At 40.5% G+C, this 24724-nt stretch overlaps 1 protein-coding gene across 4 annotated transcripts in view; it reads left to right on the top strand.

Annotated features, from left to right (window-relative positions):
- Positions 1-24724, top strand: part of ALK (ALK receptor tyrosine kinase) — a 317234-nt gene that overhangs the window by 141682 nt on the left and 150828 nt on the right. For all 4 annotated transcript variants that reach the window (XR_010612843.1, XR_010612847.1, XR_010612844.1 and 1 more), the window contains one exon: positions 3906-4107. Coding sequence is in view for 1 of the 4 variants with exons in the window: in XM_065679710.1 (XP_065535782.1) it covers positions 3906-4107 (202 nt within the window). In the remaining 3 variants the exon portion in view is untranslated. The remainder of the gene's footprint in view (positions 1-3905; positions 4108-24724) is intronic.

Genomic DNA, 24724 nt, shown 5'->3' with positions numbered 1-24724 from the left:
AAGTATTTTCATTTAGACCAGCAATACCAGCTAGTGGAGTGTCTGTCATACAATACAGAGGTGTATTTGCTGCGAAATACTGAGTATTCTTCCTGCTTCAACCACAGAGCTCTACGCAATGCTGATGGGTGAGCTCAGGACTCAGAAACTGCTAAGTGCCGGGGTCTGTGGCTGCATACCTAGTTACAATCTCATTATTTTTACTGTATCTCTTTAATATCAGCATTGGGCTGTGCAGCTAGAATCCAGTATAAAACCTGCAGCAGAGACTCCTGAAATGGCTCACTGGTGAACATATTTACAAAAAGCAAATAGACCCTTCAGAGTCCTGAGCAGTAAAACATGACATTCGCAACATGTACTATGAAGAGGCCTTTCATCTCTCCTTATGTCCCTTGATATCCAAATAGAAGCAGAAAGTTTGTTTGAAGCTAAAATGCTTTTTCTAGCTATTTATCTGGGAAGATCCAAGAGCCATATTAGAGCTGTGAGTTAATAGGAGGAAAAAGGTGCAAGGAAATTACAGCTGGAAGCTTGAGTCTTCTGGGTCTACACAGTAACGTCAGGCAGAGCATGCCACAAGGATTTCCTCCCACTGGTGGGACATACCAGTGAACAGCTAGCTTCTAATTTTGTCCAGAAGGTGTATTGGAGTGAAACAATATTCTGTCCCTCAGTGTGTTTGGGGAATTGATATCCATGTGATCTTTTAACTCTAAGTAATCATCTCTAATCTGACCCTGGAAAGAGTGGCCGTATTGGTTCCATGGCAAGCCACTACATGAAACAGTGGCAAGCAGTGACTGGGAGATTGTGCCCTTGAGGAAAGGGAGAAGTATAAGGATTTGTGTTCAAACTGTGTAACTCCTCACTTCAGACACATCAGTTAGACACATTCATTATTCCTTTGTGGATGTCATCATTTAACCCCAGCCATCAACTAAGCACCATGCAGCTGCTTGTTAACTCTCCCCCAGTGGGATGGGGAACAGAATAGCAAAAGTGATAAAACTCATGGGTTGAGATAAAGACAGTTTAATGGGTAAAGCAAAATCTGTGTGCACAAGCAAATCAAAACATGGAGTTCATTCACCACTTTTCATGGTTAGGCAGGTGTTCAGCCACTCCAGGACAGCAGGGCTCCATCACATGTAACCATTACTTGGGAAGACAAACACTGTCCCTCTGAACATCCCGTCTTCCCCCAGCCTCATATGCTGAGCATACCATATGGTATGGGATAGCCCTTGGGTCACTTGGGGTCAGCTGTCCTGGCTGCGTCCCCTCCTAAATCCTTGTGCACCCATAGACTGCTCACAGCAAGTGTGGGGCTGTTCCTCCCATCGTCCTGGGAGGTGTGCCAGGGTAGTCCCCACCGTGGCAATTGTAGTCCTTTTAGCAGTGTGATTTAGCAGGGAAAACTGGCCATAGGATGGGTAATAAGCCACAACTGCAAAGTGTGAGCCCTGTAAACAGAGTAGGAATATAAAAGCCAAACCAAACGGCTTAGTGACTGTCTCTCAAATGTGCTGTAGCAGCTAGCCTTGTCTACTACTAGACTTTACTGACGTTTCAAACTTGGCCCCTAGTCAGGGCATAAGAGGGACTACCCTTGGAAGCTGTCTTTATTTAGAACAACTGGAAGGAAATGAGAGCTGCCTTTATTTATTTGTTACTTCAAAATCTGACTCCCTGTTGCAAGGCAGCAAGATAAGCAAATGGCTCTTGCACCTGGCAAGTTACCATCAGCAGTTATTGCAGTGCTTAGTGTCTTTCTGCCACCAGCAGAAGTCTCTGCACTCCCCTTCATGTCACAGATTTCAGTGTTCTTATGGGAATGGTACAATTAAACCCACAAGATTTAGTGCTCTAATTCTCTTTTGTTTTCAACAGAAGGGGGAGACAGGGAAGGATGAAACATGTGGCTGGGTTTTTGGTTTTATTTTACTGACCAGCAAAAATACTGTGTATATGTAACCAGTGACAATAACAGAGTTTATTTAAACTCATCAAACCGTTCTGTTAGTAACTGGATTAAAGGCTATTGTTACACATAAAGAAATCTTGTTATTAAAAAACCCCAAATGCTATGGCTACATGTCACTCCTCTGTTTACAAACCTCAATCTAAGCAGACTGTACCTCATGTATTTCTGTGTGTTTCTTTCGGTACAAATTTTTTCTCGTTTTAGATATGCCAGTGTCAAGAACACTATTTTTTGACTAGTATGGCAAAAATGCTGCCTATGAGAAATGTGTGTATAGGAGGGAAATGTGGTTGGCAGGAATGCAGGGTGCATTTTTAGCCCTTCCAATATTACCCTGTGTGTGACCTGAGATGAGTTGCCAGATCAGACTTTTTCAGAGGGAACCTCAGTGAGCATGAGCACAAGCACAACTGCCCTGTTCTAAACTGGCATCTGGTAGGGAGACATTCCAGTCTGTGCTCTTGACACTCAGTTTAGTGGAGAGAAGTGAGAACAACCAAAGGACAAGTCGCCAGATCTTTTTTAGGTTGAGATGAATTACCATAGAAGCTCAGAGTGGCTGATGGTCACAACTTAGACACCAAGGTGAAGGTGAGCAGGATCCATTTGTGGCCCTGACATAGGATTTCTTAGACACCCTGGATCTCAGCTGAGCCATGCTCAGTGATTTGGAAGATCATTTACCTGAAGATTCAGCTTTGGTATTTACAAAACCAAGCTGCTCCTCCTGCTAAAATGTATGCACAGCACACTGTTACAAAGAGGTTTAAATTACAGCCCTGATAAGCCTTAGTTTCTCCCTCTATGAAATTAAACTGTTAATCAGATCTTCATGTTTTAAGTATTAATGGAAAGGTTTTATTAATGGAGGCTTCAGGAAATGAAATCTCATTGTCCTGATTATCTGACGGGTCTTGCTAATATCTGTGGGATATCACAATTTTTCTTGCTTCAGGAGTTGGTCCCTTTCATTTACCTAACTGCACCTTGCATTTACCAACTAACTACCCAGCCCAGTGTGCTTGCTCTGTGGATGAACTGGTAAATTAGTCAGATGCCAAAAGGGAGCAATTTGACTTACCTGAAAATGAGCAACAGTGTGATGAAAATGCATTATCTCTGTCCCAGTGGATAAGCCTTAGATTGTATTGAAATAGAATTAGGCCAAGGGAGTCAATGTACTGGATAATAATGAAATGTGTAATGTGGATTAGTTACATATAAAATTAATACTTTAGAATGAATTGCTGAAGAAATAAAACTATGTCAGGCCTTTATCCTGACTCTAATGACTTAAAAATGCTGCACTTCTCTGTTTATAGAAGAGCAAAAGTAAAGCTATTGAATTTGTTCTCTTTATTTGGGTAAGAGAAATGGGTATAAAATATCATCATATCAGAGCTATCAAATCAGGATCCCATTGACCCAAGGCCATAATATTTGGCCTTGGACGACACCTGAGAAGTTAGAGATGGGGATGAAGTGCAGGAAGAATAGGCACGTGAAAATAAGAATCTGAACCTAAAACTCCTTATTCACCTGCCTGGATTTAACTTTGGAAGTCTCTTGGTTGATTGAGTTTTATTGTTACTGTTTGTTGCTTTTCTCTGCCCTTGATATTTATAGTTTTTCCCATTTCATGCCTTTTCTTCTGGGAGGTAAATCTAAATGTAATGGTTGTTTTGAACTGTTCAAAGGAGAGTTGAAATGTTGCCTGCCTGGGAGGATCTTAATGGGCTTAATACAAAACGGGCAAACTTTCCAGACCAGTTGACAAAGATAATCTTTGACTGGGCAGTATGAAACGGTTGCAGAGTGAGCTGTGGCATAAAAATTACAAGTGTTCATCTGCACTCTGTGAAGATTTTGGTTTGGTTTTCTGTGTTCTTAAGGCTTTCTTGTTGCCTTGTCTGTTTAGGTTCGTTTCTGTTTCTCAATGCGTCAGAGAGGCCAAGCCCTGTCATCCTGAGCCCTTGGCTGAGAAGCAGCGGTGACCAATGCACAGTTCAAGTGGCTGTTTATAAGTTTTACCAGCAGAGCGGAGAATATATTGCTCGTGTCCTTCCCATTGATGAAAGCAGTGGTGAAATCTTATCAGTGGAGAGCCCAGAGAAACATGGGTAAGTCTCATCTTCTCATTTGACTCACAGCTTGAGTGAGAAGAATCACGACTGTGACACAAAATGCATGCTGCACATACTACTAAGGGGAGCAAGACACCACACTGAGTAGATGCTTGTCTTGCATGTATTTAAATTATTGTAGAAGCTGGAGATTGGTGCTTATTACACAAAGCATCAGCAAAGTACTGGGTCCATGTAACAGTGAGTCTCTGAGTCAACATCATCTTTGTTCTCAGTGCTTGCAAGTACAGATCTAGAGTGGACACTCATCCAAGTTTAAAGCTTTTCTGTCTAATTTGCTTCAATTTCTTTTTACTACTTCTTTACCCACATATACATTTGGCCTTAAAATATCTCCTGAACCTTTGCAGTTTCACCTCTCTGCATACATTTTAAGTATTGTCTTGCACTTGTGATTTTTTTTTTTTTTTTAATGCTGTCTTGTCAATAAAGCAGCTCAGAGCTACTGAAAAGCTTTTGATCTTTAATGGCTGCAACTGTTTGAAATGCTTTATCCTCTTTGTGCAGTTCATTTTAATTGTTGACGGTGTCTTAATTTGTCAGACTTCCTGTGCATTCTTTCAAGTTTTGGTGAGGAGCAAACCAGCAAGAGCTGAACACAGTAAATGCTATAGTAGCGGACTAACATAGAATTGAATTTGGATGTATGTGAGGCTGATGTGCTACCTGTTCTATATACTGTTTTTTTCTTTTTATATTTTACTTCTGCTGTGAAATGTGTGTTAAGAAGCATAATTCTTACCGAGCATTTCAAATGTTCTTTGTTTTGATGTGATAGAGTTGCTAACAGCAAGTCCTGCTGGCTGGTGCTTGTAACAAGATGTGATTATGTGATTACTGTCTGCAGCAAATTCTGTATTTTCCAGTAGCAAAAAGAGAATGCACAATAAAAAAACCTTACAGGAGATAATCTAATTCACAGGAACAGTTTGAATAGTTCTAATTTTCATGTAACACATGGCCTGTAAAAGTGAGGAGGGGAGCTTGTGTGTGGATCTAGATCATAGTTAGTTCCAGCAACATCGTACAAATTGTAAATTCTGGTTGCTGTCTGGGGAAAGGTAATTAGAGGAGTTGCAGCAGCTGTCTTCTTCCTTAGCTCCTTGCAAATGTTGCGCTCTGTGTCACAGCTAATAAACATGCTTTGTGCAAAGTGCCTCCTGCATTGGCAGTGCCACTGTTCCTTGGCACTTGCAGGGAATATTGCTGTGTGCAAAATGCTTTGCTGTGCTGCATGGAGTAGCTCGAGCTTGGATCTGTGGGCAGGCAGAACTCATAAGGAGCACAGGGAAGTGCCAAATGTAAGCAGCCTTGAAGGGAAAGGAAAGATGACTTTAACTACGATAACAAATGCCTACCTTTGCCATCTGCTGGAGATAATAACACTACTCAGCTGTGTGTTGCAGATGGAGATCGTCACAATAGTAAAGAGGGACTGTGCTTCTAAAGAAGGTGGTTTTGGTTATGGCTTGACTGTCCCATGCACTTGTAAGAAGTGCAGCTTGCTCCCCAACAGTATTTATGTGGCTTGTAGGGTAGTAAGGTTGTGTCTGTGGCTTTCATGGTTTTGTATGGCTGACTCCTTGGTACCCTGTGTGCTATAAAACTGCAGTTGGAGCAACTTGTTAAGTTTCTCCCCTCTGGTCTTCTCTCTTCACTGTGACAGGTAGTAGCTCATTCCCCAGCCCAGCAATGCAGAAAGGCTCTGCTATTGGGCGTCAAAAATGTCACACAGGGATAGTTAAGTATCTACCCCCAAAGCGTTTGGAGCAGTAATATTGGATTAGCCCAGCTCTGATAACAATACCTGCACTTTTGTAAAAATCTTCTTTTCTTTAGATGGGAATCAAGAATAGCTGATCAGAAGCCAAGAATAATTCAGTAAAGTTCTTAAATGGGCTAGAATTTCCTGCAGTGGAAATCTGTTCTGTTGAATATTTTATTTTGTCTTGGAAATTGCAAAGGATTGTACTGTTTTGTAATGAATTCTTTGACCCTGCTATAACCAAATGATTCCTAAAATGCTATAAGGATTTTAGCTCAGGGCATAAGGTAATTGAATTCCCCAGTGATGAGCCTGTGCTAGAAATAAAACCACTTTAAAGTTTCATGAGTGACTTCTCTGATTCTATGCACTTTAGGTATTGTTTTGCAAACAAGAGGTGTAATGTGTGTGTAGTTGCCAGTGACTTGTATGTGCAGTAGTAAGTCCATGACATTGCTTCAAATCAAGCTCATAGCAGGAAGAGGATGCTGTATTGAAACAAATGCACCTGAAGTGTGGTAAAGCAATAACTTAATTCCAGGGTGGATTTTTTTGTATCTTGACCTTTGCACATTGTCAGTGTCATTTTTACTCTTTTTCCTTTTTAACTGCATAACCTGAATTACATATATTAGTATCTTTCAAGGTCTTCACAGTTCACCTACATTTACAAGAGAAAAAGAAGTAGATGCCAACAGGTATTGCTATTTCACTCATGGTGAAACCAGGCAAGAAAGGTTTTGGTTGACAGCACTTGGAGCTGATTTTAAGTAGAACATATGTAAAGCTATGAAATGTCATTACTCAGGTAGACACAGCATAGGACCCACTATTTATTTTTACCAGGGTTCAGCCCTGATGTGTTTGTGTGCAGAATACCAGGTATGATTTCAGCGGACACTCAGCAAGCATAAAGCCTCAAAGGTAGAACCAGGGATATTCTGTTCTGTCCTCTGGTATCACTCTTTCTAGAAAAGAATAACCCAAGCCTGTGGACTAGAATTGTACCAATTCCATAATGAGGCATAGTCATTACAGAGATTGTTGTCTGGAAGATGCATATTTGTTTTATTTTCTTACTTGACATATTTCACTGCAGCTGAGCTATCACATGTAGGAAGAAAGCTAACTATAATTTAAGATGCTTTACATAGCAGCAGGATAGGGCAGATGGAACAGACTCCAGGAAGGATGTGCCAGAAGTGATAGCTGCAAATGGTTCTTCAGTGATGAAACACCAGAGGATTGCAAAGGGATGCTTGTTTTTGTATTATACAGAAACATTGCAAAGTACAGTAATAACTTTCCTACAAAATATTTATAACAATGCTTGCTTACTCAGAAGATAATTATGTCCTTGTTTTTCAGTTCAACAGGATTGTATACCTATTCTTTTAAAGAGCAGAAAGATCTTACTCTGTATATTTAATCTGTGGGGTTTGGAACGCCTTTAGTTAGACCTTCTCTAATTTAATTTGTAAGCAATCAGTAGGACTCCTCTACATGGAACAACAGATCACTGTATTCTCTTAGAATCAGATTTGTTGCATGATAGAGCCTCCAGATGATCTGACATTGTGGATGTGTTTCTGATCTGGCTAATCTCTTCTGGCATCTCTTGCAATCTGTTGAATTCTACAAGCACTTGCAAAAGACACAAGGAGGGAATTGGTGCAGTGCTGTTGACCCTTTGTAATGGCAAAGAGTTGCTGGAATTCCTCCCAGGGAGCACAGCACTTCCTGATTTATCTCAGTTGCTGCAAGATGTGGGATACTGTCTTTAGCTGTTTTCCCACTCCCATGGTGTGTATATAATCCTTTCTTGTTGCTACTTAGTGTAATTCCTCTCCTATGTAACTGGAGATGAGGAGGCAGCAAATACGTTTACGTAGCATATTGGTTATTTATCAAAGCAGTTACTTCCACGATTAAAATGTTGAATTCTGGGTGCTTGTTAGCCTGTCACTGTGGCCACTGATCTCATTTCACCTCTTACTTGTTTTCCCATCTGTTAAATTTATAATTGTAAAGTTGTTATACAATCTTATTTGCAAGATTGTAACTGTGCTTAGTGGAGTGGGGAAAACACAAAGGAAAACCTGTTAACAAGGTCAGAGTTTGTAGTATGGGATTATTTGTCTTTCTTAGATCTGTGCATTTTGGAGAAGTTAGAGTTGCACATAGACAAAAATAGCATTATTCATTTTAATTACCATTATTTCACATCTCTACCTGCACTATTAATAGCAAGTTGCATTGTTCTATATTATATATGAAAACAGCCTTTTTAGTAAACCTATAACAAATGACAACGTAACTTGAATTTGGTCTTTCAGTTTAGTCCACCCTCATCAGTAACTGTTATGTTCTTGCCCCCAAAAATGATGTAACACTCTTTACACGACTGAAGGTAATTGAGGCCTTTCTAAAGAGGGCAGGTGAGGGATATCCTCAGATCAGCTACTTCAGCTGGAATACCAGGATGACGGCATTTTTCAGATTTAGGTTCAAAAGATAAGGTTTGAAATGCTGGATTGAGTTCACTTCTGACATCTATCCTACATTTCCTGCTTGATTGTATAATCCCTTTTATAGAATTGTTGGTACTGAACTATACATCTTTTGTCTTAAGTATAACTACACAAACTACATAAAGGATTATACAAGCTTTATGTGATTTTTTTGAGCTGTGAGTAGGACCTCTAGACTAGTCTATAACCTTAACAAAACCTGGAATTCATCTGAAGACTCATCACCTGGAGTATTGTGTGCAGTTCTGGTGTCCTCAACATAAAAAGGACATGGAACTGCTGGAACAAGTCCAGAGGAGGGCCACGAGGATGATCAGGGGACTGGAGCACCTCCTGTATGAAGACAGGCTGAGAAAGTTGGGGCTGTTCAGCCTGGAGAAGAGAAGGCTGCATGGAGACCTCATAGCAGCCTTCCAGCATCTGAAGGAGGCCTATAGGGATGCTGGGGAGGGACTCTTCGTCAGGGACTGTAGTGACAGGACAAGGGGTAACGGGTTAAATCTTAAACAGGGGAAGTTTAGATTGGATATAAGGAGGAAATTCTTTCCTGTTAGGGTGGTGAGGCACTGGAATGGGTTGCCCAGGGAGGTTGTGAGTGCTCCATCCCTGGCGGTGTTCAAGGCCAGGTTGGATGAAGCCTTGTGTGGGATGGTTTAGTGTGAGGTGTCCCTGCCTATGGCAGGGGGGTTGGAAGTAGATGATCTTGAGGTCCTTTCCAACCCTAACTATTCTATGATTCTATGTGTATTAAAAGGTCACTCTTAAATAAAATCTGAGATCTGAACATGCATGCATGAGCAAGGATGCCATAAAATACTACAACTACAAATAGCCAGTACTTTAGTAGGCACGTGTATATTTCTGCACAGGGCACTCCCAACAGAGAAAGAGCACCTGGTTTTGAAGGTTACTACAAGTCATGATAGGCTATTCCCTTTCTGGCATCTACAACTTCACCTGAGATTGATTGCATAGATGTCAAGAAAAATATATGAAGGAACCACTAGCATCTGTCACATTTGACCTTAGGGCTTGAAGTCTGAAGGTTATTTCTTGTACTAGTGTACTAATGTTGTTCCTTCCCTACTCTTTCCCTGCTCTTCCCTCTTTTCCCTCCTTTTTTCTCCTTTCTAATAGCTTTACTAGTTTGTCTTGCAGACCATGGGCTTAGTAGAAAGCATTTACTTTCTTGGAGCCCTTTAACCTTAAAAATACCTTCCTCAGGTTAGTGGTAATATGAATTTGCTTGGCATTTCTTTTTCTTCTCCTCCTTGGAAAAACGCTTTACTATGTTCAAGCCTTTGTTTTGAACATACCTGGGCTACAACATGGTCCAAATTGTCCAACAGCAAAGACCAAATTGTGTGTATTTGGGGTACTTCTTATGGGGACTTCAGCTCATTTTTATGCATCAAAATGTTGCAAAAAATTTATAGCACATTTTACTCTCGGAGGATTCTAGATAAGGTGTTTAAGTTGTTCAGTCTATACACTAAAGAAATTCAAGTAATCCAGGAAAATGATCTCTATTTATGGATTCATTAAAAACTAAGCTCTCCTGTCTTGGTGGCCAGGCACCACTTTTAGGGAAGAAACTTCAGTTGTTCTAGATAGAAAATTAGCATTTACTCTTTACCCTTGCTGCTATCCACTAGCCAGCTTTCAGTCCATTTCAGTCTGTCAAATTATATGCAAAGAAAGAAAAAGTGAAGGAGAGGCAGATGTTGGTGTTTCTTTTCTGCCTTCCCCTTTCAAAAGGTACTGTCCTTAATACCTGTGAAGAATCACTCCTTTCCATAGCAGGTGCTTGTATTTGGAAAGAAGTTTTTTTTCCTGTCCACCTGAAAAACCTTGGGTTTGTATCTCAAGTCTAGATCTGAAGAAAGCTTTAACACTTTTGGTTGTGGCACCATGAGGAGTTCATTGCTAGTTTGTTTTCAGTAGATGAGGGGATTTAAATCAAAATCCTTCAGAATGCGTAAGGTAAAATGGTGCCTTTCAAAGCTTTATTCAACAGTATGAACCTGATAGAAAAAAGTCTGCAGATGTGGAAAGATTGTTTTCCCATTCCACTTGAGTGCTAGATTATGTAGATGAAGTTTTTACTTTAGCACTAGAGGTAAATACACTTCTGCTGTAAACTTCTTAGTGGGTTTTGCTGCTGATGAAGTGTTGTATTATTGGATCCTTTTTGTAGACTTTATGCAGCACTGGTTTGCTTTAGAGTGTGCCTTAATTTAGCATGTAACCTCCAGTACAACAAAGCAGGAGCTTCAACCTGCTCCAGAAGAATTTACTGCATTGTCAATAGAGATTGGACTGTAGCAGTTTATTTCCTCTTACAGACATGTATATGGAAGTGAACTATTTATTGCAAAGAATAATGTATGAATATTTCCAGAAACTGGCTTTTGAGTGACATTCACTATTGAGGTATATTATATTGTGAAGCAACAGTATTGTACAATCTCTTGAATGAACTGAAGCCAAACAATGTAATTTCAGTAATGAGTAATTGCAATTACTTTTTGGGGGTTTTAGCAGTTGATTACAGTCCCAATCAAACAGATTTGAAATCAGTTTGGAGCATTAGGGGAGGGAGGAAGTGTTCTTTCTTGTCTTGTAATACATATTATCAGACAGTTATTGTGTGGCAGTGCTGTCTTTTATTATGTTTGTGGGATTCAAATGCAAATGGGAAGGCCAAAGTTGTGTGGTCTACTTCCAATTACAATGATAAAAAAGGACAGGGGAAAAAAGCCATTTTAAAGTTGCAGTGAAAGTAGCAAATGAGGAAAATTTTTGTCAAACATCAAAATTTGCCTTACTACAGAAGCAAATTACTTAATGTGTAAAGAATGGAACAGTAGAAGAAAGATAAACTTAAGGGTGAAATTCAGGTTTGTGGTTACATAGTGGAGTAGCTTTTTCTGCCTCTTTAATGTATTGTTGAGCACGCTGTCATAGAGGAGGGTGAGCTGGGTGCCCAGTGTGCGTTGGTACAAGGAGCCTCGTGGCTTACTGAATAAGCACAGCAGCTGTTGGTAACCTCTGTGGGCTCTGGGAGCTGCTTCTGTGCATGAAACCCCAGAGGCTGGAGCATCTGACCCTGTAGAAATGGTGCCAGAGTCACCACGGTGAGAGTTGAGGCATCCATAAAAGTGGCTGGTTTGGGTATTTGTTCTTTCGAAACCAAAGATTCCTTCAGACTACCCTCAACACCCTAATCCAGCTTTTATACTGTCCAAATCCTGGGCACAACAATCTTAAGTTTTTATATGTTGTGCCCTTCAGAATTGTTTGCAGGCTCCTCTTTTCTGCTTGTTCTGCTATTCTTACTTTCCAAAGTCTGGATTTCTCACTCTCCCCCCTTCTCTCATTCCTTTAACTTGTTTCCCATGTTTTATAGATCTCTTGTTTTCTTCTCTACCTGAGGCTTCTCCTTCAATTTTTAAAAGTCATCCCAAACTAATCTTTACAGCCCCACGTTGATGCTAGTCCATGTTGCACTCCTGTCAGTGTAGCCATGCCAGGGTGAATTTCAGCTTCTTAAAACCTGAGCAAGCAAACAACCTGCCACACATACACACACCAGCCTCCTCTTCCCAGGCACACACACACTGTCATCTTTCTGTTCTTCGTTTAGGTGTCCCGTCTTATTATACAGCATTGCAAGCAGTCTTTTCAGGATCCTTTTACTATCTAGCATCCCACAGCCAAAAGGCTTCCAACGTTTGTTTCCAGAAACTAGGCAACATGCCTCATTAATATTGCCAGCCTTGTTTCTAGTTATTTTTCTTCTCTCCTGAAGCTAAGCTCTCTGTCATTATGCTGTTGGCAGAGCTTTGTAACTAGCCTGCGGTATAATTGCTTTCTGTATCTCCTACTTATTTTTGACCTTAAAAACCTCTGGAGTTCTGTGCAACCTCCTCTGTGGCTGTCCCACATTGGAGCAATTTCCTTGGGGCTTTCCTTGCTAATGCTTCAGAATCTCCTCCTTATCCAAGGCAAATCTACCCTGCCGTAGTATGTACTATAAAAGATTTACAAGGTAGTATTCCTCCCTTCAAATTCAGAGAGAAATTATGAACTAGGTGCTGATAACCTTGCAAAACTTAAAAATTATGTCCTTGAACCATCCAGCTGCTAAGAGGGTCTGTGTAATGGTAATGCAGTTGTTTCTGCATTCTAGTCCAGGTTTTCCAGTGTTGCTCTTAAATTCTCTCAGTTCTGTTTCTTGACTCACACCACAGGGTTACAGAGTCGCAGAAGCATAGAATGGTTTGAGTTGGAAGGGATCTCAAAGCTCTTCCAGTTCCACCCCTTTACTACAGGCAGGGGTACCTTCCATTAGACTGCGTTGCTCCATCCAAGCCCCGTCCAACCTGGCCTTGGACGCTGCCAGGGGTGGGGCGGCAGGGAATGGCTTTAACCTGACAGAGGGGAGATTGAGATGAGACATTAGGAAGAAATTCTTCCCTGTGAGGGTGCTGAGGCGCTGGCACAGGGTGCCCAGAGAAGCTGTGGCTGCCCCATCCCTGGCAGTGTTCAAGACCATGCTGGACAGGGGTTGGAGCAACCTGGTCTAGTGGAAGGTGTCCCTGCCTGTGGCAGGATGTCAAAACTGTGTGATGTCTAAGGTCCCTTCCAACCCAAACCAGTGTAGGATTTGATGATTTTATAAAAAAAAAGAAAGCAAAGATTTATTCCACAGAAATTTGCAAGCTAATTCTCAGTAAATTCTTAGGTGGAAATCAAAAGAAATAAAGGCTAAGTAAATATTTAGATTCTGATGTCTCTGAGGTGGCAGAGGAGGGTGTTTTGGGGTTCTTTTCAGTGGTTGAGGAAAGTACTGAACAGGCTTACTTTCTGCTGGAATACAGTGATGACTGTGGTGTTTGACACCACTGTGAAGGTGAGGCATTTTCCAGGGTTTTTTTCTTGTACCATATTGATTAAAGAGTACTGCTAATGCCTGAAAGAATTTTTCTGTCATTTTCCTGTCAAACAGCTACCTTTGCTTTGCAGTTTTGTTGTTTTCCATGGCACATGTCTGGTATATAGTAGAAATTAGATTCCTGTGACAAAATACTGTCTTAAGGGCTCTTTTGTACTGGCAGTGGCAAACCCTTAATGTCAGTGGCTGGTCTGGCAAAAACCAGCCAGGGTTGTCAGATCTGCTTTATACACTGCTTTATACAGCTTATTTCTTGACTTGTGCACTCTGGCAGAAAGGTTTTCCCCATACTGTGCTGGATAATGCTTTTTCCTTAAAATGAATCAATATAGTGAAGCCATGCACATTCATGACTTGCACAGTAACATTTTGGTTTCTCATATACTGGAATGAGCAGTCACCCCTATCACATTTGGAAGTACTTGCCTTTTCCCTACCTGTTTGCAGGGCTTGTGTTCATCTGGTTTTCTTTATGGACATTGAGTTGTCTGAATTGCCGAGTACAGTTGCCAGCTCTTCATAAACGTCAGTCTGTAACCTTATGATATTTATTGCCTTCTGTATCAGGCTGACTAAATATGATTTTCTACTGGAAATAGCAGCAGTGAAGTTTGTTTACTGAATGTAATTGGAGCTTTTCCTGCTCATCCCTGGCTTGGTGTGCTGTTCATGCTGATGGATTGAGGCCACAAAGACACATATTAAAGTTCCTTTTGACAAGGCAAAGCTATTCTAAACTGGGACTTGAACCAGCAGCACAGTCTGCCATCCTTGATGAACTTCTCATGGGGATGAGACTACAGAAGATTGGCTGAAGTTGAAATCTTTCACAAGGCACTAAAGGTTTTAGGACTTCAATTCATCTAGCAAAGAATACAAGCAGTGGAGTAAATGAGACCAGCTCTTCTATTCACATCAGTGGCCAGTTATTATGATGCCTTTATAATAGAACAAAATTACATAAATGGGAAGATTTTATCAAAATATTTATATTGAAATACTTTTTAATAAAGAAGCCAAACAATCTGATTTTTCTTCAGCAGAAGAGATAAAAAGTGCAGAAGAGCTTTCCCTGTGCAATGTGCTTGCTCAGATGTGAAGATAGCTTTAGTTAGAAGATTGCTATCTGAGTGTTAAGTGCAGTGGATGACCTGATCATTTTTAGGATGTTAAACATCCTAAGAGTGTCTAGCAAAATGTACTGCTGCACCAGAAAATAAAACCATGGGATAATACATCTGGGTATTGTTGTAGTTTGAATGGAGACAGTCTTTTTGAATCTAGCAATTGTTTTCTGCATCTCTGCTCCTTTCTAAATGCCTGGCTTTCCGGAGGCCATGGTACGGGAAGTGTGGGCTAATGCTTTTGACAATTCAGATCCATATCAAACCCATGATGATTGCAATTTGTTATTATTTTGTGCCAGATGAGCTATTCAGAGGCTCACTTCTTAGAGGTCTGGAGATAAGATCTGACACAGGTTCATTCCTTTCTTCTTTTTTTTTCTTTTTTTTTTTTTTTAAGCTAGCTCTCAGGGAGCTTGGGCTCCTTTCATTCCTTTAGGCAATTTCTTCAGGTCAAGGCTGGGGCATGTATCTGGGCCATCTGAAAGGGGATTCACTCTGTTCTTACTATTTCTGTTTTAGATAGGGGATTTTGATTGCCACTATCAAGTCAGTTGCAGTTGACAGTGCCTAGTAAAACAGGCCCTCTCAAAATGAGAGATACCGTCAGCTTCAATGTTTACCAACAATCAGACCACTATCAGTTACTATCTTATCAAGAACATCTTGTTTTCTTTTCACTTATTGATTACTGCCAGTATTCTATTGCAAAAGGGGGAAAAAACCTATACAATTGTACTGACTTCTTTCCCTAATAAACTGGAAACTTAGACAACAGAATTTCTGTCTTTCCATCAGCTCTTTTATATCTTTGCATTTGTTCTCTGCTCCCTCTGTTTCAACATACTCTTCCTTTCCAGTTTTGTCTTCCAAGCTTTTCTTCTAAACAGGCTTTCCAGCTCCTCAGTAGGTCTCATTCTCTCTCTCATCTTCACGCCCTGTCTCTTGCTCCTGTCTTGCTTGCCCTTGACCGGGGTATGTTTCTTCTTCACATATTTTGGGTCCAGAGGCTGCAGGAGTCACAGGACAGGTTCTTCTGTGTACCCAGGTCTGGTACTGTTTGCTACAGTTCATGGTAACCGCTGGACACTGAGAATTCCCTTGTGCAATTCTGGAGGAACATCTCTGCCAAGAGGATGCAAATATCAGCTTGTTAGAGGCTTGGAAACCGTCCTCATTGAAGTGAATTTTCACAGAAAGGCCCACACAAATGAGGCAAGTGATGCTATTGCTCTCCAGCAGCGCTTTCATCAAGTGTTCTGAAGGACTCTTAAAACCATGAAGACCCTGCTGAAGTAGGTGGTACTATACAGATGGACAAAATACAGCATTAAAGAGATATTCTAGCAGATCATTAGTGAGGTTGGTATTCAGTAGAAGTGCAGCTAAGCAGCACTGCTTTCATGGCATTATTTTGACTAGAAAGAGTGCAGGTTTTAATGGGGAGAAATCATGTTTATGTCTGGGTTTTCAGAGTCAAAGGAATTGATTCCAGCAGAGATGTTAATGTGTATCTCCTTCACCTCAGATGAGTCCTCATAATGAGCAGCACATGGGATACATTGCTACTGTGCAGGGAACAGGCATTGCGCACGCTCTTCCTATGTTCTCTTCCCCATGCCCTTCCCAGCAATTCTTATTGCATTGATGCTCTGCATTCCTAGGACAGGGATGCCTGAATTGGGTCTAACTGAACTGTGAACATTTCTTTCTCAAATTAATCACTACCCAATTCCAATTACATGTGCCTTTGATGCTTGGTTTTAATTGCCTTAAAGTAGAAAGCTCCAATGAGCAGAGAAATTAAAATTGCAAAATCCTGATGGCTTTTTTTTTTCTTCTAGTTATTTGCCTCTGCAGTCAACTTAAATATTATGGGTTTGAGTTGGATTTCTCTCTCTCTTAAAGCAAGTGAATGTCTTGCTAGCTTTCCATTTCTGACATTCCTGAGGGCTTAACTGCAATGGATAAGCTACAGTTTAGTTCCAGAACGGAGAATGTGTTCTGCGTTGCCTACATTCTGGGAGAGATGCTGGAGGTCAGTGAAAAGAGCTCTCCCTTTTGAAGCTGGACATCAAAGCTAGGGTGGAAACTGTCATTTGGGAAGATTGAAACCCCTAATATATAATGGAGTCTCAGGGATGTCATGGAGGGGGCAAAAGCATGAGTGAAGCATGTTGTATCCAACTGAAAAGCCAGAAGTAATTTAGGAAAATAGCACTATTTCTTTTATCCAGAAATTGCATCTTCCATGAATTCAGAACTTTTAATAGTAGCAATTCAATTTTGATTAAGTGTTTTCCCTTGGGGAAGGCTAGATGAAACACTGGTTTCTTGGACTGAACCCAAATACCTTCTTTGCTATCTGTTCAGTATGGCGTTTTGCTGCCTTAGTTCATGCACAACCACATTTGTATGTACTTTTTCACAGGGATTATTCTTTATCCCTCTGGCACAGCATGTCTTCTTCAGCTGTGGAAGTTGCATGTCTTGAGAAGCATCTTCATGAGTGCTCATAGGAAAATCCTTTGTACAAGGAATAACACCACTATTTGAGTGCCTGTGTATGACTGTGTCATACAGATGTATGGCATCGTAAGAGGATGCAACTGGATGGTGAACTGACTCTGAGGGAAATACTGTAGATCAGCTATATAAAGCATAAGTAAAACATGCTGATAAATCAATAGCCATATTTTGCTTTAAAATGCAACTGTGATGTGACTTTACAAATTGTTTTTTGAGCTTAATGTAGTGTAATTAATATCAAAGCCAAAGGGTGCCATATAAAGTAAAGTTAATTTGTGGAGAAAAATCACCCTGGTATAGGACAAATATATTAATGAGAAAGAAGTTGTCTGTCAAATGGCTAGATTTCTAACCTGAAATTTGTTGTCTTTTACTGACTTGTTTTCTTTCTAGGACTGGTATGACTGCTTTTTCCCAGTTTTGACTTTTTCTTAATGACTTCTGCTTGTAGTCTTCTGTAATAATTTATGCCATGGTCATGCTCAGTTACTATCTACTGACTGATACAGAGTTTGTTTTACAAACAACATTCATTGTAATGTGACTGTTCAGCACTGGCACAGCAAACTGTGGTAATAAATTCTGCAGGCTAATGTGATTCTTTACTCAGCTGTTGCTCAATTATCCATCAGAAAGTCTCTTTGTCTTCTGTTCCTTGCCTGCAACAGCCCTAGGGAGAGTGGTTTGGGTTTGTGGTTTCTTTTCAGTGTTTAGGTGTGAAAATGGGTTTAGATGCCTTTTTACCACAAAAAAGGTGTTTTAAACATCCTCTTGGAAGGTTCAGGATGTTCTTGAGGGGCAAAGACATAGCCTTTATTGGTGGTCTTTTTATACAGTTACCCTCTTTGACCAGAATAGTTATTCAGAGCTGAAGATCCACAGGTTGTCTTTGTAAGGAAGAAAAGTTGGCAATAAGGCCAGTGGTTTTGGTCATCCTGTTAATTTTGAAAGCCTTGTGTTCCTGAAGACTGGAGACATCAAACATGATGAAAATGTGATGTTCATAGCTCATGTAGCTGAGAAGCCTCTCTAGTCTTATTCCTGGGCCACTCAGTACTTACCGAGCTACGTTTGATGTTTGCTCTTTTCTGTATACGATATTCCTGATTTTCTTCCTTGTTGTATGTCTCCCTTGTGTATGCATTATACTAGACATAGTGTGTGGGTACATATGCCTCATCCCTGGCAGTGTTCAAGGCCAGGTTGGATGGGGCTTGGAGCAACCTGATCTAGTGGAAGGTGTTCCTGCCCATGGCAGGGGGTTGGAACTGGATGGGCTTTATGGTACCTTCCATATATATATATATATATATGGCCTTTCCTCTTTCACTTCCTATAAAGTTACTGTTTTCTCTCTGTTTTTTTGATTGACTTTATATGGAGTAAGCGATTTTTCATTTATGGGCTGGTCATAGCTCATGCACCTAGTTTGCATATGTGCGGGTGTTTGACACACTCATGTATACATACTTTTTTGCTTTCTGACTCTGTTTCAACAGTCTGGTACTGTATCTCCTTACATCCTTCACCCTGCAACAACTGCTGAAGGGTGACTTTGCTGATCCTTATTCCCTTTTGGAAAAGCCATCAGTGTTACAAAAGTCCCATCAATCTACTAGGGAATGCGGTTGTATGGTGTAGAAGCAGCATAAGCTCAATATGTTTTCAACCACAGAAGGAAGAGGAAGTGAGGGAGTGTTCCTCCAGCTCATTAATCAGAATGAGAATGAGAAATGGAAACAGCTTCCTAGTCATTTACTATTTGCTCTAAAGTAAATCTATCTAAATGTTAGTGGACTGATGATAGTAAAAAAGGGGGATGGCGGGGGAGGCAAGAAAAAAGCCTTGTCATTAGCTTGTCATGCTCTATAGCAAGCTACACGGGAGACTAAAGATATATGTACTATGGCATTTCTGTAATGAAAACTTGAGCAATAAAAGTAGTTTCTGCTACATTCTGGAGAAGGAACTCCCAGAGGAAACGCATTAACAGTATTTCACACTGCAAATTATTATTGCATATTCAGCTATTGTTTCAAATGAGAATTGTGTGTATTAAAGGGCAAGGAAAGATACAGTTAGTATTTCTTCTGTAAGCAGAAATAACATTTTATGCCTATGACTGTATCAGTTCTACCATATAAATTTAAGTTAATACTTTCACAGAATGAGGCAGCAGTTGTCCCTAGGATACTTGATGGATTTACATAAGTAGTTGGGGTTACACTAATAGTTAGCTGAATATGTGAATATCTTCGCTTTCACTGTGCTTAAGTGGAAGAAGGTATGCCACTGTGAAAATGATACTTGTGGGATGTATCTAGTAAAGGATAGTTTCCCACACTGAATTTACAGACCTTATGTTTTAAAGTTCGACATTACTAAATAACAGCATTTGTGCTCTGAGTGCAAATTGCATTTTCCCCATGATGCCTAAACATTTTGAATTGTTTAAATGCTTTGTTTCACCTACTGTCCTCTCTCCACACAGGAGGGGTGTGTGTTTGGAACACTGATTATTTTCATTATCTTCTTACACTGTAATTAATTTTATGGCCTTGCACAAGAGATCACGCTTGTCTTCAACAGTTTGGAAGAAAGTTTGTAATATCATTGAGAGTTTCTGTATCAACATGTTGCTGGTGGAAAGCTGTTTCTGTGTTAGACTGTTTTTTCTCTTTCTTCCTCTAACCTCCTTCGTAGAGGAAGAAGTGCCCCTTCTTTGTCTTCATCTACTGGCCTCCCTTTAGTGGAGACCCAAGTGGTCCACCACTTGGCTCCCTTTATGCTCCCAAGAAACAGCTTCCAGCTTGTCTCTGAGAGGATGTGTTTTGTTGGCTCTGACTGCATACCTCAGTTTCCATCGTGTGATTTCTGAATGAAATTATTGATACATACTTGCACGTTGCAATTTGGCTTCAAATACGTGTGAAATACATTTGTTTGAAATACGTGCGAAAGGGATAGAGGAAAATCTGTGGGGTTTTTTGTGGGTTTTTTTAAAGTGTGTTAGTTTCTGAGTGTATAAACTGAAAAGTCTTGGAGATAACAGTTGTTCCAAAAGTGATGTGCCACCAAGTTTCTGGTTCTTTGTTTGCCCCATTAAGCTGCCAGAAACTGAGTCAAGGGGCAGTTGGGTCCTATTTTCAATTTTTGCATTAGCTTATGTAAAAAGCAGGAAGAAGAAATGGTGTTTTATTTTAAGGTTTTTCAGTTTGGCAGACTGTCAAGCTGGCTTAAGATGGGGTCAAAGTAATACCTTAACAGTTTGACTCACAAATCACTCTGAACTAACAGAAGACCTAGGCTGATGTTAGCAGAAATCAAGAAATGCCGTTAGCGCTGGTTTCATTCTGCTCTTACAATTACTGCTTTTGTGGCCTGGCAGAATGGGAAGCTGGACATTGTTGCCTTGGAGAAGTCTCCAAAGAACCATTGTGCAATGCTTGCCTTTTAAATCTTGTGTACTACTCAGGTTCGTGCTGTAATGATGTTGCATCAAGACAGTAGGATGTCTAATCAGTGTCAGCAATACTATTCCTGTATTTATATTTACATTAAACTTACATTAACAGTATCATTAACATCTTAGTGATATTATAGTGTAGCCTTATCAGTGTGTTTTTAAAATGCTTCTTGTTGAAAGAGATATGCTAAGTACTTTATTGCTAGTCAGAAATGGTTCTGGCAAAGCAGTGAAACACTCTAATTAAGTGAAAATAGTTAACTTCCCTTTTTCTTCCACTGAGATTGCAAGTCACAGTGGCATCCCCGCATATCCTGCTGTAGTACTCAAAATGAGTGGTTTTTTCCTCTTCACAGTCACCTGGCAGAGGATCTGAGGCACTATTTCTTTGCAGTCCCATGCTGTTGAGATGCAAGCCCCAAAAGTTCTGGGGTGAGAGTGGCGCGCTGTTGTGGAATGAGTAACTCAAGCCTTCATTTGCCATGAGGCTGCCCATCTTAAGGTAGGTTAATGTTGGAGCTCAGGTGTGAATGAGGACATCTTAATTAGCACTGCACTGAAGACATACTGGGACAAAACTGTGTCATTTTGTAGAGGAAATGTGACTGCCCAATCTGTGATCCAAGTACGGTATTACTACATGGTGCTGTCAGTGTCCAGCTGACCGGAAATAAAGCAGCTTGACTCAGAAAGTGATCTAAGAAAGGTCTTTGTATTTCCCCCTTTATTTCCTTCAACATTCCTGATGTTCTGAAATTAGGTTTTTCCCATGGTGTTCATCATTCCCAAAAAAGAGAGACCAAAACGGGCTTGCTACAGATGCTGTTTCTTTTAAAATTCCTCTTCCATGACCATTTATAGCAGTAAAGATGTTAATAATGATATTTGTAGGAAGCACATATGGAGCAGGTACAATATGAATTAAACCAAAGTGATTTTAAAAGATGAAACAGCTATTGAAAATATACTTGTTGCTTTCTTCTGTAGATAATAACCTGTCAAGCATGGTGCCGTAAGGCTAAGTTCAGCAATATGTGTAAAACACTTGAAGTACTGACAACTGGAATAGTGTCATCAGGTGTGTGTAGCACCAGCTAAGTGGAGCCTGAGGGTTTCAGTGTTTAGAAAAATGGGTATCCTATGGTGTATGCCTTCAACAGCCAGCATGAGGTCTTTTCTGTGCCTGTTTCAAGCCCTCTTGATTATGAATCTGTCCATAGAGTTTACTAGTCTTTCAGTCAAGTCTTAAATCATCAGCCAGGAGTGCAGCCACAATTTAGATGTATATTGCTCTCCTAATATGCATATTTTGCTTTCCTAATATGCTTTGAGATATGTAGAATCAGGGGCTGCATCTATGAAGTATTTTTACATCTTTCCTTTTTAACCTATGCAACATGTGGCAGTTCAGTGAAAGAGAGGAAATATCTTACCTGTTTGAGTGTCACATGCAGAAAGACAAATTGCTACAGGAACAAAGAAGTTATGCTGATTTATTAAGTTATAATTTAGTGCTTTGCACTTCAGCAACACCCTTCAGGCAAAAATCTGCAGAACTTTACCAAATAATAAGCTTTTTGACATCTTTTCTGCTGTCTTACAAATAACTAATTAGAAGAGTAGGGATGTTAAGCGACTGTTCACAGTTCTATTCAGAGCCCAGTAGTTCTGTGTCACAGCTGTGTGTGGTGGTGGTAGATAACTTAATTTTTAAGCTGTTGTCCTGCTGGACACTTGCTCTGAACCTTTTTGTCATCACATTGCTCATACTTTTTTTTTTTGCTCTCTGGGAGTGCTGTTTCATCATCACAGGGTGGGAATGACCCCAATTCTTCAGCCATAATTGGGATCCCAGCCTTCAGCTTTCCAAGTGCTAAAAGCAAATTTTGTAATGAGAGATTTTATGGCTTCAGTCTGATAAAATATTGCAACAGATGGAACCACTTCACTGTTCAGGATAAACTGTTGCCCGGAGCAGGTATCGTATCTGAAAGTATCTTCCAGAGTTCATTGGGAAACACTAATAGAGATATTTGTCTGCATGAAGTGAAACCTGCCCTAGTTCTAAAAGTGGGCAAGCATGGCATTTATAGTGATGGTTGACTCCTAGAGAGAGAGTTCCATACTCTGTACCGCCACCACCACCGCTGAGGCTGGAGGTGTTTTGTGCCTTCAAACAGACTAGAAGAGCCTGGAAGACATGCCTGTGCCAGTTTCATACTTCATTATTATTATAATCCATCTATCTTGCTATAGTGAGTGTAATCCCTTCAACAAACTGTCAGTGGTGGTGGTGGTCTCTTGCCAAGTGTGGATACAGGTCGCCAGCACTAGTCAGCGTAGTGACATGGATATAATATTTTCCGATTAGCTGAAAATGCTCACTTGACCTGGGATGTGCTCTTCCCAGCATTGCTCATAACCTTTGCTGTTGCCTTGCATGAGAAGATGGTAGTCTTCAGATGTAAATACCTGATAGTTATACAGCATAGGGAGGATTAGATCAGAATGGAACAACTGGCTCTGTTGTTCCATTTTGTACTCCTCTTTCTCCTAGCATAGGGAATCTTCCCCCCAAGCCAGAATAACAAATAAAACTCAGTAATTAAACTTGAGACCAATCCTGAACAGTCTGTGTGCAGTCTCTGCTGCCATAGACTGGAAGATTAATCCAAATCTCTACTAATTATAACAGCTATTGACATCCATCTCTGAGTTGTGGTTGATGAAAGTGCCAGATCAATCCAAGGTTTCCCTGAGCAAAACAAGTGGCAGGCAAGCTGTGTTCTGGAGAGACAGGCAATACCCGTGGTGCAGAGGTGCAGTTGTAAAGAGTTAAATTTTGAAGTTGTCTGAGCTCTCTTTTTATTTTTTAGCTCTTTTCACCCACTTATCATTACCAGCTTTCTAGTTCAGCTTGATACGAAGTGTAAGGTGATGCTTCACAGCACAGAGTGCTGGTGTTGAAAGCTTTCATGTCCTGAAGTTTCTTCGAATCCCAAGTTGTCTCTGGAAAACCATTCATTCGTTGCTCTTCACTGAATCGGTGGAGATGTGACCACTTGTAATCAGCTAATTAGGTATCCTTCCTTTCTACCATTCCCTTTCTCGTTTCTAGTGTATAGGGTACAGATCTCCCACATGGCATTCAATCAGAAATGCATACAGCAATTTTGGAGGGCATTTAGCCTTCTGTATTACATTCTGCAGGCTGCCAAAATCTTGTGAGCGGTCCAAACACACAGGTGGTAGGACTGTGCTGATGTGCCACATGGCTTGCCCTGTTTTCCCATGTGGACTGAGAGAGTTGGCCAAACATGGGAATTGGCCCAAATGCAAAAGCTGAGATTAGGCTTTGAGGGTAACAGGGAACAGGCTGGATCAGATCTTTCTCGGTCTGATACTGTGTTTCCAGGAGTGGAATAGGCTTTTCAAAAAACTGCAGTAAATTGATGCTGGATTATCTGCTTTCCTGTATCTTTGCTTTTACCTGGTTTTTAACCTTAGTATTTTCTATAGCTAGAAACTGCTTTCGGCTTTGACAGACTTAAGTTAAAAAGCATCTTGGGAAAGGTTTTGTTTGTCATCGGTTCATTTTTTTTACCTGTAATGGTTTTATGTTGTAATAAAGCCAATACCTTTTCAAGTGTTAGGTGTGTGTTTCCTTGTCAGGCCCTTCTTTTCTGCCCTACAGAATAGCCTGGGATAGACTATTATATAGTCTGAGCTGTCCATGCATGTGTTACCCTTTATGTACCATGCAACTCTTGTCACAATGCTGATGCCAACGGCTTGAAGGTTCTCATGTGGGATTGCCCTGTGAGAGGATCTGACTCAAACCCCTCCTGAGATCCATTTAATTAAATTCAAGTAGCTTTTAATGCTTGTTAGCATCTTCTATCTGACTGGGATCTTACTACTTAGTCTGGGGATAGTTTGTAACATTTAATGTGTACATGGTATATCACAGATTTATGCCACTCCAGGGTCCCAATTGCTTTTTGGGTTAGTTTTTCTCACTGTATCTCCATGGAAAGCTACAGAATATGTGGGTGTCCTGGGTTCAGCAGTAGCAGTCGTTTTTCTCCTTCTTAGTAGCTAGTGCAGTGCTGTGTTTTCATTTTTTGGCCTGGGAACAGTGTTGATAACGCTGATGTTTTCAGTTGCTGCTCAGATGTTTGGTCTGGCCAAGGACTTTCTGAGCCTCATGCTTTGCCAGGG

Source organism: Lathamus discolor, chromosome 5 (genome assembly GCF_037157495.1).
Source record: "Lathamus discolor isolate bLatDis1 chromosome 5, bLatDis1.hap1, whole genome shotgun sequence".
In the NCBI taxonomy this organism is placed as follows: Eukaryota; Metazoa; Chordata; class Aves; order Psittaciformes; family Psittacidae; genus Lathamus; species Lathamus discolor.
This window is presented reverse-complemented; position numbering and strand designations above follow the sequence as displayed.